This window comes from Clarias gariepinus, chromosome 2 (assembly GCF_024256425.1).
Source record: "Clarias gariepinus isolate MV-2021 ecotype Netherlands chromosome 2, CGAR_prim_01v2, whole genome shotgun sequence".
Classification (NCBI taxonomy): domain Eukaryota; kingdom Metazoa; phylum Chordata; class Actinopteri; order Siluriformes; family Clariidae; genus Clarias; species Clarias gariepinus.
Genome location: NC_071101.1, coordinates 13,004,334 through 13,024,555, shown reverse-complemented (window position 1 = coordinate 13,024,555; position 20,222 = coordinate 13,004,334). Strand labels below are relative to the sequence as shown.

The 20,222-nt window shown below is 38.2% G+C and overlaps 1 protein-coding gene across 1 annotated transcript; it reads right to left on the bottom strand.

The window, feature by feature from the left end:
* Positions 1-1,315: 1,315 nt before the first annotated feature.
* Positions 1,316-15,114, bottom strand: LOC128539932 (uncharacterized). Its single transcript, XM_053510694.1, has 11 exons — positions 15,024-15,114; positions 14,871-14,896; positions 14,572-14,781; positions 13,290-13,367; positions 12,943-13,092; positions 3,245-3,290; positions 3,103-3,128; positions 2,787-2,996; positions 2,414-2,491; positions 2,106-2,255; positions 1,316-1,957 (listed from the first exon to the last, which is right to left on the bottom strand). The coding sequence occupies exons 2-11, from the start codon at positions 14,875-14,877 to the stop codon at positions 1,950-1,952; spliced, it is 963 nt and encodes a 320-aa protein (XP_053366669.1). The 5' UTR covers positions 14,878-14,896; positions 15,024-15,114; the 3' UTR covers positions 1,316-1,949.
* Positions 15,115-20,222: the final 5,108 nt, after the last annotated feature.

Genomic DNA, 20,222 nt, shown 5'->3' with positions numbered 1-20,222 from the left:
AGTGCCTATAGTAGCCTGCGTAGGTGGGAATCCTGGCAAGTGTAGCCTGATTATGCAGACACAATCAGTTCTCAAAATTTTGGCCTGTATGGACTCTGTCTCTATACAAAATCTATGATGGTTTAAGAGTAAAATACATTGCAGATTGATTTTCTCCTTAATTAAGGCAACAGAGAGGCATAAAGGCTATGTAATGTTATTAAATATCTAATATTGGTTGACTGTTAAAACATTCCACTATTTAAGAACAAATTAGGCTAATTTAAGCTTACTATGTGTTATTTTGTTAAGCTTACTAAGTGTGGTTTAGAGTTTAACATTAACATTAACAGATCTTTTAAAGTTCTAAAAAGGTAACATGATATGGCCCTGATATGTTAAAAATACAAAGATTTACACATTATGTTTATTTAATAAAGTACACAATTTAGACTATGCATGGGTATTTTCCCTTGCATGGAAGTACGGTGCTTAAACATATTTATTTAGCTAAAAACAATCCTGCTGTAGTTTTAATGTAAAGATGGATTTGGTTTTGCATCCCATAGGAACAAGAAAAGTGAAACTAAAGTGGTACACCAAAGCAATACACTAAAGTAAAAGCAGGCGTAAGAAATCCGCTTCCTTCTTTTTATTTGTCAAAATGTCTTTTTCTCTCATATTATTATTATCATTATTATTATTATCATCATCATCATCATCATCTGTGATCTAAGCACTTGCTCAACTCTAACAAGCTTTTACAACATTAAATATCAGTGACTTTACTGAACCATTTTGAGCTCATTGCTTCTACTTATGTTTAGTGACATTGACTTTGATTTATATTGTCATTTAAAGTTCTGTGTAAATTATTTAATGAAAAAACTGGAGTAAAATAATTATAGTCATAATCATAATAGTCATAGTTTGTAATTTGCTAATTTTGTTCATGCACAGGTATCTCCTGCTACCTGTAAATTACGTTTATAGCACAGGAGATGTACATTTAGTGACCAAAAAAAAAAAAAAAAAACTGTAGAAGGCAATTCACAAAGAGCTGAAAGCATTAAAGTGTTGAGTGTTTTCCAGTAGCTTAGGCATTACAATCATTGACACACAATACACATGAAAAAAAAAGACAATTCAAATATTGATATTATATCTATGTTACCACAATAAATGTCCTTGATTTTATTTAAAGAGTTTAATTGTGTTCATTAGTGCTAAGTTAATGTTATGTTTCTCTCCTTATGTGTATTCCTTTAACCAGCAATATAAATAGGAATCACAGCAAGTGAACAGAAAGCCAATTTTAGTATTATTTATTCATGGAGTAGAGTACAAATGCATTAGAGTACAAAGTTTTTTACTGCTTAATGTAATGCATTAGACAAATAGACAGAATATATTTATTAGAAAGATACCAAAGATGCATGATTGTTTTTTTAGTATTTCCCCCTCCATTTTAATGCTTTGATTTAAAACACTTCACAGAAATTTAGAATTTTTAACATTCTCCATTTAAATTAAACAATCATCTCTTCATAGAAATTTTTATATAAAAGTCTTTATATGAAAACCATATCTATAGCAATGTGTCCTTTCTTGAATTCAATTAATGCTTACTTAAACAGTGTGTTGTTTTTATTACACCAATGAATCATTTTTTTTATTATAAATTATTTTCTTATATAAGTAAACATTATGTTTTTTTGTTTTCTTTTTACTTCTTCCACAAGAAAAAATAATGTTCTTTGTTCTTCAGGGTGCTTTACAGTACATTATTTATAAATAATAATAAGAATTAATTACCTTACTAATGACTTAATTAAAATGTGTTTTCAAAAAATTTAAAGGAATATAAAAGGTTATTTTACTGCACTAAATTATAAGCACTTCTGTGCGGTGTAATATGTTTTTAACAGAAATCCAAATCTACTTAGTTAGATTTTTTTTCTCCAGCTGACTTAATTGTCTGTGGAAAGAAAAGAAATGATTATAAATATTACTTTTTTCTCTAGATTCCTTGTTTTTTTATTTAAAAGACAATTAAAATAGAAAGTTAATATGTTTTAAATTATAAAATCAAGAATGAAAATAATAAAATGAGTTTTCATGGTTACCTGCAGGTAAAACATTGTCCTTATAGTATCCTTCATTAGTTATGTTCCCAGCAGGTTTGTACTGACCGACGACAAAGGTAATTTTTCCATCAGTGGCCAAGCCCACTCCAACTTCAGTGGTTGATTTCCAGACAACTTGGGTAAAGTGTCCTGTAAATGACAGTCTAATCAGATAGACTCAAGCAAAATGTCTAATAAATAACAAGCAGCTAAAGGTGCACAAAATCTTCTTCATACTTATTTTGTCTTGTTGATATGTCCTGCATTCTATAATAAACAAATTCATTGATTTCTAAAATCAGATTTACCTGTGTTGGGTTGATGACCAGGTTTACTGAAATCATAGTCTTTAATCTCGCTGTACCACTTGTCCACAGGTTCATCTCCTAATGTGTGAAGGAAGTTTATATTTTATACACAAAGTACAGTTATAGCTACATGTATAATTGCTACCATCAATTACTGTTCTCTGTTTATGCTTGTTCACATTTGTTTAAAACATTTCAACTGTTCAGAAATGTTTTACATACATGTTTAAAAAAAAAAAAAAAAAAAATATATATATATATATATATAATGTATTACATAGTTTGCACTGTTAGTTTAAAAGTTCAGGATTAATTACTTAACACTTGCAACCTTTCCTCATTGGTGCCCAATGGGTCTTATGTCTTGACTTGCCTTCAATTGTCTTTGGAGCAGAGCTCTGGAAGTAATAAACGTTCTCGCCATCATCAGTATTACTGTGCTGCAAGGTTTTCTTGGCCAGTAAATGCTCAGCCCATGTCTGTGACATACTGCATAAGTCTTGACTTATGGTCAAAGCAGGGACACCATGTTTCTTTCTGTACTCATTATGTTTAGCAAGAAACTTTGATTTAAAGCTTTCATCTAAAAAAGGAATAAATAGAATGTGTGAAAATGTTTTTTAATGCAAATTATTTTTAAAACAAAATATACAGTACATAAATGCAAAAATGTACAGTTACCAACTAACCTGCCATAGCTGTTAATAATGTGAATCTGCAAAAAATATATATTTAATTCACCTATTTTGTATGCATTAATGCATTCAATCAAATTTTATATGCAAAAATATTATTATAATTATTTATATTAATATACTAGCAGCATCTTACCGTGTTTTTCTCCTTGCCTCGTGGTGGTTGCAGTCTGTTCTTTTTTCTTAACTTGATGAAACAGTGTACACAACATATATTTATACTTCCTGCTATTCTGTTGAAAAAGGTGACCTAACTGCTCTCATCAAATAGTTTCAGTTGAAAGGTAATCTGAGCTTATTTTTCCTTAGAAGCAAACAAAAAACCTAGTAAGTATCACTTTCTTTGTAAAGGGACCATTAAGGTGTGACTTCTTCAATCAGTTTCTGTGGAACTTGTGTAAATGAATCCACTTGCTCATGTAAATACAGTATGGGAAGGTATACAGTAACTTCTATATACAGTATGATGCCCTGACAGCTATTAATAATATTTGTAATATAGTTAAGATTCTCATCCTTAAGTGATGTCCATAGTCAAGCACTACCTGACGCTACAATTTATAGTTATGGAAGAGGAATAATTTTCTTAAGGAAAAATTCAATCCAAAATTAGAATATAAAGACAGGACTTGTATGTGCACAGCATGTGTTTTTTTTCAGTCAAGAATATATTAGAAATGGACATAAACAGGACCTACCTCCTAACCTTTGGCATTGAGATGTTATGTCTTCATCGGGGCCCCTAATTGATGGACCACCTCAAGCTTAAATGGTTGCAAGTGCAAGGTAATAACAAGAAATTTGCACAATGGAATCTTTGATAAGTCGGTGAATACATGCCCAGTAGATGCATTCTTATAACGTAGGGTATGATAGATTGGAAAAGAAAAGATTTGGTTGGAGCCTGTGCCTAAGGAGTGGCTTTAGGAAGTAGAGCTCTGAGGAAGACACACATTGAGGAAGGGGGCAACATACACTACTCACAATAAGTTAGGGATATTGTGAGAGACTAAGAGGATGTCATACATATGGAGTTTGTTTCACTTCAGACATTTTTGAAATAGGGAGGTAATTGTATTGGGGTGATAGACACACCTCATTTTGTGTTTTCCATGTAATGGTCTCATTGTGTACAGGTGTGCCTTATATTGGGGCCAATCCCAAAAGACAACCTTTTCCAATGTGGCATCAATTTCAACATTCTGTGGGTATAAAAAGCTGGTCTTGTCAGTAAGTCATTCCAAGTTTATCCTTGTAACAGCCATGACCACACGACGTCACTAAACAGATGAGCAGCGCCACCTGGCCATGGCGCGCCTTCGGGTCGGTGACTGTCAGGTGTTGCTCGTGAACTTAGTGTGTGTCTCAAAGTGTCATCAGCAGACTTACATCAAGACACAGAACTACTGGCTGAGTTTATGACAGACCCAGGAGTGGAGCCCTACGAGTGACAGACCGCAACGACGACCAGTACCTAAGGACCTATGCACTCAGACATCGTTATGCAACTGCCACACAGCTGCAGGCCCGTTTACGAGATGCGATGGGTACTAGGGTTTCCAGACAAACCATTCGCAACCGACTTCACCGCTTTGGCTTGAATGCCAGACGACCATTGCAGGTGACTCCAATGACACCCAAGACACTCCCATAAACGTTTGCAGCGGGCACAAGACCATGTGACCTGGACAATGCAGCAGTAGTCTACCATCCTGTTCACTGATGTTTGTCGCATCAGCATTGCTGGAGAAGGCGAGGTGAGCGATACGCTGAGGTCAACATGGTCCCCAGGGTTTGCTTTGGTGGAGGAGGTGCAACAGTCTGGGTAGGCATCACTGCACGTTCTTACCTCAGAGATATCATGGAACCCATCATCATCCCCCAATTTCTGTTCATGGATGATAATGCTCCACCACATTGTGGCAGAATTGTCACAGCTCGACTTCAGGTAGTTGAAGTGCCTCATATGGTATAGCCATCAATGTCCCCTGACATGAACCCCATAGAGCACGTCTGGGACCAGTTAAAGCAGAGACTGGATGTGACCTGGCAGAACTGTGTTTATCACTTGTGGAAGAGTGGAACGCATTGCCTCAGAACAACATCGTAAGACTACTGAGGAGCATGAGACGTCGCTGTCAAGCTGTCATTGCGACAAATAGTGGAAACACCCGCTACTGACATTGTTAATTTTTGTTATTTGGGGCTATCCCTGTCTAAATTTTTCTAACTTATTTGATTAAAATTCAGAGCAAATAGGAAAAGCACTCATGTAAATAACAATTTCCCTTACCTATTGTGAGAAGTGTACATTTTGATATGCCCAGTTTGTTGTCAAACATCAAACTACTTCAGTACTAACCTGTCCACAAGTTACGTCAAGTCCCTTAGCAAGCAACCAGCTGGCATTGTTCAGCTGTTATGCAAGAAAAGATGGAAGCTGAACTCATCAAAGCTAAAAACTTTCATAAGCCAGTCCGATCAGGCTGGTACCTATAAGGTGATAATGATAGTCCAAGATTCCATTTTTTCCCAGGCCCCTTTTTGCTGCTTTACTAATTAGCTGCACACCTGAAACTTCTTCACCGGAGTGTCTTCCTATAGTATTCTTTCATTAATTTTGAATTACTGGCTTTGAACTTTACCTGTTTCATGGATTATTAGACAGTACTTTTCACACTTGATTTAATCATTCATTGAATCTGAATTAGGCGGCACGGTGGTGTAGTGGTTAGCACTGTCGCCTTGCACCTCCAGGGTTTGGGTTCGATTCCTGGCCATTCTCGATTCCCATCTCTGTGTGCATGGAGTTTGCATGTTCTTCCCGTGCTTGGTGGGTTTCCTCCGGGTACTCCAGTTTCCTCCCACAGTCCAAAGACATGTAAGTTAGGCTAATTGGCGTTCCCAAATTGCCCGTAATGTGTGAATTAGTGTGTGTATGTGACCTGCGATGGATTGGCACCCTGTCCAGGGTATACCCCGCCTTGTGCCCTAAGTGTCCTGGGATAGGCTCCAGGTCCCCGTGACCCTGAATACAGGATAAACCGGTATAGAAGATGAGTGAGTGATTCTGAATTATGAGCTTTTTCTTCTGACTTGTGGATTGTGTGACTGTGCTTATTTTTTGTTTATTTTGAATGGTTTTTAACTTTACTATCTCTGTTGGATTTATTATTTTGGTTTAATGAATTACTGATGTTGACCTTTGCCTAATTCACACTCCCCTGCATAACTATATTCCCCAGCTTACCTCAAGGTCTTAACCATTTGACTGAGTAGCTATTTTCACTAAATCAGTGAACCTTACATTTTGACTGCTGTGTCTGCTGCTGTTATCTTGCCTGTTGGTCTAATAATTTCCTGTCTGACATAATACTCTGGCTATAGTGGATCCTGCACACATTCGCCAGCTTTGTCAGGACCTCATGAAGCATTGACCCATGCTTTGAGCTTCATGTGTGATCATGTGAGGCATATGTCATTGCTCTTCTTACTAGAACAGCTCGAAAGTGGGGAATGGCTCTCTCGTGGACCCAGGTCAGACCCTTAGCCAATATTTCTGCTTTCCTGCTAAGATCACTGTTGACAACAATCCCCAGACCTCCAATCACTCAGGGGCAGACCAGAACCTTATGAACTTCTCTACTGCACAAGACCTCAAAATTCCTCTTATCCCTTTGAAATCCCCACTAGCAGGGGACAATCCCCAACTAGGATGGTCCGATAAATCCATACTTGGAAGTGGCTCTCCTTGTTTGTCTTCTTGCCAAAGTCCGCCACAAAACTAATTTTTTATCCAGGCATTGAAGATAAATTTCCTGACCTATCTGAAGTAGCCCTAAACACTTAGATCTTAAATGATTTTTTAGCAAGTCCAAAGCAACTCCCACCACTCAGACCATAAGAGTGCACCCCAGACCTCCTGCCTGGCACTAATCCACTAATCCTATGGGGTGTCTGTATGCTCTTTCACCCTTACACAGAGACGCCATGGACAAATATATCATGAAATCATTGGCAACAAGGATCATCTGGCATTTCCCTTCACCTGCACAAGGTTGATTTTTTTGTGAGAAAAAGGAAAAGTCGATTACAGAGGCCTCAATGAAATCCCAATAAAGACTCACTCCCACTCATGTCTACAGTGTTCAAACTATTGCAAGATTAAAAAATTTTCAAAGTTAGACCTACATAATGGCGCTCACTCACAGTGATTCTCTTTGGTCCGAGACCAGACCCTGTCCTAGTTAAAACAATCCTACCACCACGTTCGGTCGCTGTGAGGGTAAAGACACTGATGAAACTGGCACAAGTGCAGGAACTAGTCCCCAGCAATGTGTGGCCTAACTGACTCTTTGTTCATCTCATGGTCTGGTGTCAATTCTGGCTTGGGGGCACAGTTCTAGTTTAGCCTGACATCCAGGGGGAAGCCTGAATGCATGTGCGAATCCAACAGCATTTCTGGCGGCCCATTAAGATCGAACACATGAACATTTTTTGCATTTTGTGACACATAGGATAGATCCAGCAACAAGCCCCTGTCTAGTTTACTGGGGCTGCTCTTAGTTTCCCATAGTCATTCCCATAGACATTAAAGCTGCCAAATACTTCTCAATCATACTGGACTGCACCCCTGATGTTAGCCACCAAGAACAACTGTCTGTATCTTAGAAACAATCAGTCTCAATGACATTCCAGAGATCAAGGAGCATTTCATTGGTTTCCTTGTAGCTGAAGCAACCACTGGTGAAAGCTTGTCTTAACTGATTCTTGAATCTGGAAGAACACAATCTTTAGTTTGATGATTGCAAAGGTCAAGCTTACAGTATGACAATGGTTTAAATATGAAAGGCAAGCACAAGGGTGTCTAGGCAAGGCTGTTGAATGAGAATCCTAATGCTTTTTTGTGCTGTATGGTGCACATACACTAAATTTAGTTCCGGCTGATGCAGCCAAAGCTTCTTCAGATGCATTAAGTTATTTTGCATACCTCCAAAAAATTTACTCTTTCAGCAGCTCTTCAAAATTGGACAATACTTAAAAAAAACAAGTTCAGATCAGTGTAAAGGGCTGGGCAGAAACAAGAGCAGGATTAAAAGTGTAGAGACAGGTCAGGAAAGCTCTCTTGGAAGTGAATCTCTCTTGAATGTTTGCTGCGGCAAGGGAACACGTCAGTCGCTGACTACTTCATTAAGTTTCATGTGATGGCTGCGGAGAGTGGCTGATGTGAGAAGAGTCTTTTAGCCAGGTTCCGAGATAGACTTCAGCAAGAAATACAACTGGAGCTCGCGTGCCGGGATACCGGCATGACCCTAGACGAAAACAACAACCTGGCTATTAAGTTAGACCAACCTTCACAGCCAGGATCACCGACTACCACCCAGGGCGATGACCAGGTGGCACGAATCAGCAAACCTTCTCCAGATTCCAGCGAAGGGGCACTCCCAGAACCCATGGATGTGAATACTTCCCACCTCTCGGCAACGAGGAGAAAAAGAAGACAAGTGTCAGGGTTATGCCTGTACTGTGGGGGGAACAACCACCGAGTGAAGAACACAAACCCCACCATGCACTCATCACCCCTTTTGTTTAAAAGCTCAAGTTTCTTTTGATAATCACTCTGTGTCTGTTTTCCCTCTAATAGATTCTGGGTCCGCTGGAAACTTCATCTCGTCAGCTATAATTTCCTCGCTGCGAGCTCCCGTGTTGAAGCTTCCATGCCCGATATCTATTAAGGCTCTGGATGGTTGTGATTTGGAACAACCGCCTATTAACTAAATTTCAGCGCCACTACAGTTAACATTCCCCGATCATTCCGAGGAGTTAAAATTTTTTGTTCTACCTCGGTCAGATCATTCCGTCGTGCTAGGTCTCCCCCTTGGCTTAGCTCCCACAATCCTAATTTCGATTGGGCTAATTCACGCGTCACCTCTTGGTCCCCTAGACCGGCATTGACGGTCCAAAACACAACCATAGAAAGCCCGAATGCCCATGTAACCATCAAGTATGCGATATTTAAAGATGTGTTTAGTGTTAGGGTAGCCGCACGACTTCCCCCCATCGTCCGTGGGACTGCGCGATCGAGCTGTTGCGGGGGAAAACACCACCTTGCTCTAGTATTTATCCATTGTCAGTGGCGGAAACCAGAGCAATGGAGGAATACGTGAGCGAGGCACTCTGACAGGGGCTCATCAGCAGGTCCACGTCGCCCGCGTCGGCATTTTTTTTTTTCATAGAGAAAAAAGGCGGGGGCTAACGACCCAGTATTGATTACCGTGGGCTCAATGCAGTAACAATAAAATACAAGCACCCTCTGCCACTGGTACCAGCCGCTATCAACCAGCTCCACGGCGCCTCTATTTTCCCTAAACTCGACCTCCACAGCGCATATAACCTCATTCGTGTGCGTAAAGGCGATGAGTGGAAGACTGTGTTTAGCTCTTCATCTGGGCATTACCAATATAACGTGATGGCATATGGACTGGTAAACGCACCTGCAGTTTTTCAGGGGTTTATGAATGACTGTTTCGGGATATGTTTAACTGTTTTGTCATGATATACCTGGATGATATCCTAGTATATTCACGATCATATTCAGAACACGTCAATCATGTAACGGCTGTCCTTCATCGTCTACGCAAACACGGGCTCTATGTAAAAGCAGAGAAATGCGAATTTCACAAGCAGTAGGTAGCATTTCTCGGTTATCGCATAAGACCACTGGGGGTCGAGATAGAGTCGACCAAGGTCGCTGCGGTGCAACAATGGCCGGAACCTAAATCAGTTAAGGCGCTACAGAGGTTTTTGGGGTTTGCCAATTTCTACCGGCGGTTCATTCGGGGCTTCAGTACAGTGGCAGCGCCGCTCACGTCACTATTAAAAGGGAAACAGAACGTCTTAGCGAGTTCCCTCCGGAAGCACAAAGAGTATTTCAGCGACTCAAAAATGCTTTTACCACTGCGCCTATATTAAAACTACCAGACCCAGAGAAGCCCTTCATAGTAGAAGTCGATGCGTCAGAGGTAGGCATACAGTAGGAGCGGTGCTGTCACAACGCCAGGGCCGGCCCGAAAAACTCCACCCTTGCGCTTTTTTCTCTAGGAAACTAACACCTGCCGAACGCAACTACGATATTGGCAACCGAGAACTGCTAGCAGTAAAGGCGGCGTTAGAGGAGTGAAGGCTGGAGGGGGCTAAACACTTATTCACGGTACTCACTGACCACCGTAATCTAGAGTACTTCCAACAAGCGAAAAGACTTAACTTACGTCAAGCCTGATGGGCGCTGTTTTTCATGCGTTTCCGATTTATTATCACGTACCGCCCCGGTTCCAGAAATATAAAAGTGGACACGCTATCCCGCCGATACTCGGTGCCAGATCTCATTACTAATCCGGAGTCTATTCTACCATCGTCACTCGTAGTGGCTCCAATCGTATGGGACATCGAATCGAAGATAGCTCAGTGGGCGTGGTCCAACCCCGCGCCTAGGAACTGTCCTCCGGATCGAACATACGTCCTCGAACTTCGCGAAAGGACACCCCGGCGCCACTTGCACTTACAAACTACTAGAACCAAAGTTCCGGTGGCCAAAAATGCGGGAAACCCTGAAAACGATGATTTTGTCTTGGGCTATTTGTGCTACTACTAAAAGCCCACGATGCTTACCGGTTGGTAAATTAATGCCCCTTCCAACACCGAATAGACCATGGTCCCACATTGCGGTGGACTTTGTTACGAATCTGCCGTTGTCAAAAGGGTACACAACGATCCTAGTGGTAGTAGACCGGTTCTCTAAAGGATGTCAGTTTATCCCATTTAGCTTCCTTCCGTCAGCCCTCCAGGTGGCAGAAACCTTATTCGAAACAGTGTTTCGCTGCTATGGCATCCCGGAAGACATTATTTTGATTGTGGTCCTCAATTCATCACCAGGGTCTGGAAGGCTTTCTTTCAGAAATTGGGGACCACAGTTAGCCTAACATTGGGCTATCACCCTGAGTCGAATGGACAGGCAGAGCGGACCGTCATCTCAAAGCATACTGTAGCAGTCGACAGCATGAATGGGCAGACTGCATAGTCTAAGAGGAATACGCACAAAACTCGCTATGCCACTCCGCTACCAGCTTAACGCTGTTTCAGTGTGTGCTAGGGCAACAGCCCCCGCTACTGTATGTCCTTGGAATGCCACTCCCACCGAAGTACCCATGGGAGAGAAAGTACCCCAAGCCGAGAAAATATGGGAGGACGAACACACCAAAATCTCCCAAGCAGCGAAGCGTTTTAAAAAGTATGCTGATAGATGCCGAAGGTAAAGTCATCCGCTCCAGGTTTTTGCAAAAATCCGTCAAGCACTATAATGAAACTGGCTCGAATGAAGGCCATCCCAGGAGGGCGAGACCAAAACCTACTTCTGCCGCAGATGAGAAGTTAATTTAGAGTTATCAGCCTGAACAATTACAGATTGGCTGGTAAATGACAGATTGGCTGTAAATATACAGAAATTTTGTGTTTTCAGCCAGCTTTATCAATAATAATGTCATACTGGAAGCATTATATTCTAGCATTGTTCAGAGGAAGATCCAGTGCTACAAGATTCTGGTCAATTTCACATGTAGTGTTAGTCAGTTTTAAATCTAAGAATCTAAGAAATCAATGGCTGAGAAGGTTTATGTTGTCAATATATAGTATATATTTTTATAAATAAAATAAAAGGTTCAGTGTGAAAGAAGTTACAGTATACCTCAGGTTTTGAAAAATTTATTTGTATTTTATATTTCTGTATTTAATGCAGAAATATACTATAAAATTATTTATAGTAGTATACTTTAATTCTACCTTTGAATTTCAGCATTTGGCAGATGCTCTTATTCAGAGCAACTTACATCTTTATTGCATTATATATGTGAGCAGTTGAGGGTTAAAGGCCTTGCTCAAGGCCAGTAAAAAATAAAAATACATATAGTGTATATGCATGTGAATACATATGGTAAAAATAAAAAATACAGTATAGTTGCCGGTTAAGCAAGCTGTAGAAAAAAATTACAGTTTAACTTTTAACTAAAATTACATCAAACGTTATTTTTTTTATATTGTGGCGTGGGTGGGGCGGCAGCTGACGACCAGCATGCCTTGCGGGGATGTCGGTGTGTGTTCACCATGTTGGGGAAAGGTGTTTGGGTTGGTGGCTTCGGCCCTGTTTGTGTGAGGGGTGTGTGACGTGTGAAATGTGCTCCAGTTCAAGCTAGTGCTGAATTGGATGTAGGCTCCTGAGTGAAGGTGCTGCTCATGCCTTACATGCTGTGTGCTTAATAAAGTACTCCCAGCCATTGCATTGGGTAGCAAATAAGCTCACTCGTCTCTCCAGCATTCTTCCCGGCGTAAAAACGCTACAATATCAACATATTATTTTTTTATTTCCTTTAAACATATTTGGGTATTAATCATATTACTGAATCATATAACTTGCCATATTAATACACAACAAGACTGGACAACAATGTGCTTTATTTTATTCATGTGCTTAAAATATATGTCATGTTTTTATTAGTTAGATTACACATTAGTTAGGCCACAATTACAAATGATTATTATATGATGTTTTGAAAGAACAGAAGTAATTTTATTGCACTTAATTGCAAACACTTCTGTCACCATGTAACATGCTTTAGTAAAAATCCATATCTGTATGGTTTTAGGTGTACTACTAGCAGATGTCTTACTTTCCTGTAGAATACAGAGAAATTATCATTAGAATTATTGTTTTTAGAATTTAGGTTTTCCAATAAAAAAAAAAAAAAATCAAGGAAGATAGAATATTTTGGTTGTCATAATTACCTGCAGGCAAAACATTTTCTTTGAAGCATCCTGGATTAGTTATGTTTCCAGCAGGTTTGTACTGCCCGACCACAAAGACAGTGCTTCCATCAGTGGCCAAACCCACTCCAACTTCTGTGGTTGCTTTCCATACAACCTGGGTGAAGTGTCCTGCAAGTCCAAGTACAATGAATCAGATAGACAGTGCTTGACAGTGAATCAGTTACATCCAATGTTTCAGGAATTATAAACTGCTAAATATGAACTATTAAGATATCAAATTTTTAGAAAATGAAATGTTGTTCTCATTTTCTGCATATACTGTAATAACTAATGCCTTCATCAAGTATTTCCAAAATCAGCTTTACCTGTGTTGGATCCAAATCCAGGTTTACCGAAATCATAGTCTTTTATCTCGCTGTACCAGCTGTCCACAGGCTCCTCTCCTAATGTGTAAAGTATGTATGTATGATTTTATTTATTCTAAAGCATAGCCTATTTAAAACATCCCACAATCAATTGCTAGAAATTATACAGATAAAATGTAGAGAAATATTACTGCATGAGTCTCATGCAGAGGCAAAAAAAAAAAGAAGAGAATTTATTCATTCATATTCAGTAATGGCATCAGCTTCATGTAAGGAATACAGCATTTTACAAAAAAAAAACATGACTTTGTTAAAATTTTAATCATACTGTGTAGACTGCATTTCTAAAATATCAAAATGGTGATCTGGTTACTGTAGGTTTGCTGTAAAGGTTTATTTGCTAAACAGACATATTGTTACCTTTTTGGATTAATAGGAACATAAATACATGTACAAGCACCATTTTTAAATGATAAAAATGTTGTTATTGTGTTAAATACTCATTCATTCATTCATTCATTCATTCATTATTTCATTCATCTCTGGAACACACTCATTCACCAGGTTTTTGAGAAGTAGAAGGAAACCTTAGAATCTGGATTGTTCAAAATTCATTTCTACTTATTCACTGTTCAGTCACAATAAAAAAACACAACATGGTTAGCAAGGAAAGACAATGTTTTAGCATTATGTTTCTTACAAAGTACTTACTTGGAGTCAAAAACATTGTGGTCAGAAGCAACAACACACCCTGTTGTAAACATTCTAGGCACATCTGTCTGTGCCTGTAAATGCTGTAATTATCATTAACTGTAGCTCAGGAAAGCCCTATTTTATTTATTTATTTATTGATTGATTAATTTTTTCCATTGTTTTTCTAAAAAGTTACATTTACATTTACAGTAGGCATGATGATTGGCAGATGCTCCTATCCAGAGTGACTTACTGTAAGTGCTTCCCCATATTACTAGGTTACCATCAATCAAGATTGATTATGCATGTATTTATTTATTTATTTATTTACTGGGTGAGGGGTGATACGGCATTTAACCCAAATACCTATAAGAACCACATACCTGTAGGTCCTTGAAACACATAGTCGTTGCTTAGACAGCTCAATAAATTAATACAATAAACTGTAAATGTTTAATAATTTCATTGATGAAAAGACAAAAAATCACAATGAAAAAAATATATCTACTTTTCTGCACAAATCATTTTTGTAAGCTAGTCATAAGCTAGCACAGAATTGTGTAATATAACACATATTGTTTGGACTTGCCTGTGAGCTTCTTTGGTAAAGAACTCCGAAAATAATAGAGATTCTCTCCATTGTTGCTATTACTATGCTGCAAGGCTTTAGTGGAGAGTAGATGGTCAGCCCAGGCCTGTGCAGAGCTGCATAAGTCTTGACTTATGCTTAAAGCAGGGGCTCCATGTTTCTTCCTGTATTCATTATGTTTGGCAAGAAACTTTGCCTTGAAGCTTGCATCTGTGGGTGAATCATGGTATACAAATCAAAAGACATAAAAAAAAAAAAAGAAAACAGAGAAATACAGAACAAATGTGGTACTGACTAACCTGCCATAGCTGCTGAGAATGTGATGCTGCAAAATGTAGAAAAACACATACATATATTTTCTCATTCTCTATTCATTAATACATGCATATAAACAAGTCTTCTACATACAGAAATGCATTAAAATGTGCATGATTTCCACTGCAGCATCCTACCTTGTTTCTTATTTTTGCTTCTTGGAGGTTGCAGTTCTTTTTCAGCTTGATGCAGCAGTGAGCACAGCACTGCTGCTATAAAGCCTTCTCACCCTAACCTGCTGAAGGAGGAGACTCGGTCTCTGGGAACAATTAATCCCATTGGCTAAAAAATAAAGTCTACCTTTTCGTAGAAATGCTGTTTGATATTGGTGTTGAACTTTCTATCAGATTAAGGCATTATCTGTTGCATTAACAGGCTACAGAGTGATTGTTCAACTATAAGGGCCAATATAAATGTGTAAAATGATATAAAAATATGACCATAATGTATGTATTTTCTGTTATATCAACACATCAGTATCACATTTACATACAATTCATCAGTTTATTTACCATTGTAAAATAAATAAAAAAAACAATGAAACAAGTGTTCCATAAAGACGTTCTTTCGGCTGTTAACGTCACAGCGGACCATCCGGTCCACACAAAACTTGGCACAGGTTTTACACTAGATGCCCTTCTTGACGCAACTTTCTCTGTTATCCCAAACTTTGGACCCAAAATTTCCAAATCAACAACCTAGTGCTTTAGTCACCACTCCATAAAACAAATGTTTCATTGTAAACATTTAGAACTCTTTAAATCTATTTATCTATCTTCATCACTGTAATATCTTAGAATTTAAATAAGTGCTTTATTAGAGAAGAGTGTATTTGTTTGGTGGAGCACTACGGTAGTGATATTAATATTATTTGACAGTGATAATTTACTGCAGGACAGAGATTGTATGAGGGTGTTCAAACCAAACCGGGACCTTTGATTGTGCAAAATAACAGAACACAGTTATGAGAATAAAAATTACCTTTCTCTATATAATCTCCTGCTACACTAATGAATTTATCCCAGCATTTCACTAGTGCTTGGTAGTGCTGGCCCCCCCCAAATTACCTGCTGTAATGTGCAAGTGGATGAAGTTTACCACATTATTCAACTTGCTGAATGAGAACAATTGCATCATTCATGGACATAGGGTCTTCTTTAAAACGCTTGCACCACTTAAATGTTTTTTATTGCATCTAAGTGTCTCATCATCATACTGTGCTTGAAATCTTGTGCAAATGTCAACCAGTTTTAAGACAAATTTCATCAGAGTTTGACTTGAGACTCCCACCCCCTACTGTATTTATTTATTTATTTATTTATTTACTCACTCACTCGCTCATCTTCTGTACTGCATTCTGGCCTGCATTCCTATATTCAGGGTCGCGGGGCCCTGGAGCCTATCCCAGGAGGCTTAGGGCACAAGGCGCAGTACACTCTGGACAGGATGCCAATCCATATTTATTTATTTATTTATTTATTTATTATTATAAGTGTCCAAATAAAGTGAACCAGGCCAGTGAGTAAATGTAGGTACAAATTTAAAATAAATAAATGCAACTTATTTTAATAATTAAAATTTCCTTAAAAAATCTACTTTTTGCTTACTCTTCCAAATTGCTTATGATTTAACTTAAACATATTGTATTTCCAACAGTGTCATTGCATATAATATTTATAATGTTACTTCTTCTACTGAACTGTTAACATTTATGAGATTGACTGATGAAATGTACAAAAGTTTTAAGTTTTCATATTGAATTTTTAAATAGTGTAAGGCTGATAGACATTGTTTTTCTCCACCACCTTCATCACAGTAGCCATACTCTCATTATTGGAATTAGATTTCCTCAACATTGGTCTGCACTATACTACAAATTGTAAATCAAATCATGTGACATAGAGAAGATTCACAGTACATGGTGCATACTTTATGTTTGCTTCTCTTCTCTTTTCTTATTATACCCATCTCTTGATAATGTTGTTTCCCTGCTTGGCATCATCCTACCACAAATGTGCTCTTGACACTTATGTATTGCATTGAGTTTAAATGTATTTGAACTGGACCTTATCCCAAAATAGGTGATTTCTCGTACACTGGGAAAAAGTATTTTGCATGTTTAAAAAAATCACGACATTGTATGATCTTTTTGTTGAAACATCAGGCCCACCAAGAGTTTATTCTGGATGAAAAGGTTTCCATTTGTGGAAATTTTATTGCCCATATGGCAAGGACTTAAGTATTATATTAGATCTATCCTTTGAAAGTGGAGCGTTTAGTCCTTTACAGAAAGATTAGAGGAGAATATATACTGAAAGAGAGAAGCCCTCATAAATGGACATTCCAGTTGCCCAAATGTTAAAGACTTCAGTTATTGGGCGTCTAGGTGCATAGTCCGGAACAAAGTACGAGGAACATATGTCCTTTTAATGTTTGGAATGTAAGTGGCCTCAGTAAAGTGAGTTATGAGTTACTTTGAGTTAGAAAAAATTGAACCAAGCCAGCAAGCAACATTTGCAAATAGGAGTTGATGTGAATTATGGAGGGAAACCAGCAGATATAAGGTTGCTGTATGCTGATTCTTAAATACCTGGAGTTAGAATGAGATTTTGATACATTTCTGTAGCAAGGACAAAACATATTCTTCTGATGTCTTGAAGAAGAAAGCTGCATGATTTGGATGTTTGATGTGTGATGGTGCTAGACGTTGTGAATCTGTATACTGTTCATCTTTTACAGTGTCTTGAGAGGGCTGGATAGGGCTGGAGTCTATTCCAGGGGACTTGGGGCATTAGGCAGGCTACACCCTTGACAGGGTGCTAATCCATTGCAAGGAATTATGAAATTGCAGGAAATTTTGAAATGCCGATTAGCTTAATCTGGATGTCTTTGGACTTAGGGAGTAAACATGAGAACCTGGAGGAGACCCACCAAGCAGAAGGAGAACATGCAAACTCCATGCACACAGACCCAAAGTTGGGATTTAAACCCTGAGGTGCGAGACCACAGTGCTAATTGTTATGTCACCATGCTGCCATGATCCTGTAGTACTGTAGATGCATGTTATTTAAACCATGATGCCACACAAAGCTTTTGATGAGGGGAGACAATTTCTTAAGATTTACTTCTATTACTCAAAACTTTAGAAACATCTGTAGTGAATAACATATTTCATTCTTTCACCTTAACCTGTTCACAGCTCGATCCAGATTCCTTTTCATGAAAACATGGTGTGTAAGGTGGGAAATCCTCAGGATTTTACCCCTGTCCAAATAATACAGGGCACAAGGCACACACAAATTCACTTTTTTAATCACACATAGGCCCAATTTTGTATAGACAATCCACCTAGCAGCATGTTTCGCAAGGTGGAAGGAAAACCCAAAACTCAGAAGATTGTTTGTTTATACCCTTCTATTATATTTATGACCAGTTTATAACCCAACGTGACCCTCAGCTATCACTGTTTTTGCTTTCTGATTTGTTAAATTGTGTGCGGTGTGAAACCAAAACTAATCAAAGGACAATTAAACTAAATGTAGAGATTTTCTGCTGACTCAGCAAACACGAATACAGTAGATGCATTATAAATCACTTTATATGAAAGTGTGGCAAACCATGGCTTCCATGGGATGAGTTAATCCCATGAAAGCCATAACTTTGGTCGTAATTGACACGTGGACCTTATTATAAGTCTGCTTTGTAATTTTATGTGGGTTATATGGCATAACTCCAACTGCTACAGATTAAACTTAGCTCTACATTGTCGGTTGCTTTACAATGAAAATAGGATGTCTTCGGGTGTTGTGTCAGAAAATGGTATGTTGAAAGAGCCTTTATGGTGGTTTAACATCCACTAATTGTACACCTAACAAAGCTGTTTACAATTGCAATCAACAATACACAAACACACAAATGCATACAGTAAATACAGTAAGTCAATAGCTAAGTCAAAGATAACACTGCAATAATGTATATGTACTTTTGAGTTAGTCCCATGGAAGCAAAAATGAAAGTAGAAACAATTAATTTTTTTAATTTAATTCAATTTTAATTGTATAGCGCCTTTAACAATCGTAATAGTCGCAAAGCAGCTCTACACAAAGAAAAGAAAATTATGGAATTTTGTATGTAATGTGAAAAAATGTGTATGAATCAAAATGAACAGGTTACCTCTGATGAGCCAGCTAAGGGTGACGGTGGCAGGGAAAAACTCCCTGTGATGGCAATAGGAAGAAACCTTGAGAGGCAACAGACTCAACAGAGAACCCATCCTAACCTAGTTGAACAACCAGACAGAAAGGTGTTACAATAGTCCAATATGCCAATATTTCTGAGATGACAGAATGTTTTCCTGGCAATATTATCTAAATGAGTTTCAAATGAAAGATTAGAATCTATAATCTCACCGAGGTATTTTACTGTTGCACTTGATGAAACAGAAAGGACATTCAAAGTTACAGTGTGATCAAAAAGCTTGCTGAGATACAGTAGATAGAAAAACGGACAGACTATCTATAGATAGATAGATAGATAGATAGATAGAGAGAGTACTATATTAATCCCAAAGGGAAATTGTACCAAATACAGCAGTCAGTTCATTAGGTGCATTAATGAACACTTTTAACAATTTAAAGTGCATTAATGAGGTAAAAATTGTGTCAAGTTTAAGGTGCAGTAAAGAGGTAGAAAATGCTATCAAATAATATATAAATATATAAAAATACTGCTTCTATGTACACATGCATGATAATTGTATATACAGGTGAGAACGAAACTGTACATAACGTGCACTAGCAAGTAGTAATGGAGAGAATGAACCAGCAAATAGATAACCAGCGAATATTAATGAAAAGAGAGGATGCAATGAATGAAGGATGTGACCATAGTGCATTGAAGACAGCAGTGTATATGAGAATATTTACTGTGAAGTCAGAGAAGGAGATCCCTCTCTAGACACAGAGCAGAGTTATTGTAAAGTCTAGTTGTATTCGGCCGAAAAGACTTCCTGTAGCGTTCTCTGTCACAGCGGAGCTGAAGCATTCTCTAACTGAAAGTGTTCCGCTGTTTAGCCAGCAAGTTGTGGAGGGGATGTGAGGTGTTCTTCTTAATGGTTAACAGTTTGTGTAACATCCTTCTCTCAAGAGTCTGTTCTGTTCTTTTCTGTAGACATCATCTGTGTTGCATTTTCAGTCCAATCTGTTGTCAATGTGAACTCCAAGGTATGCGTAGTGACCAGGACCAGAGTGATAGGACTTTTTTTTTTTTTTTTTTTTTTTAATATAATAATAAAAAAAAAATGCTGTGACAATTTATGGAAAATTTTCTTGCAGCCC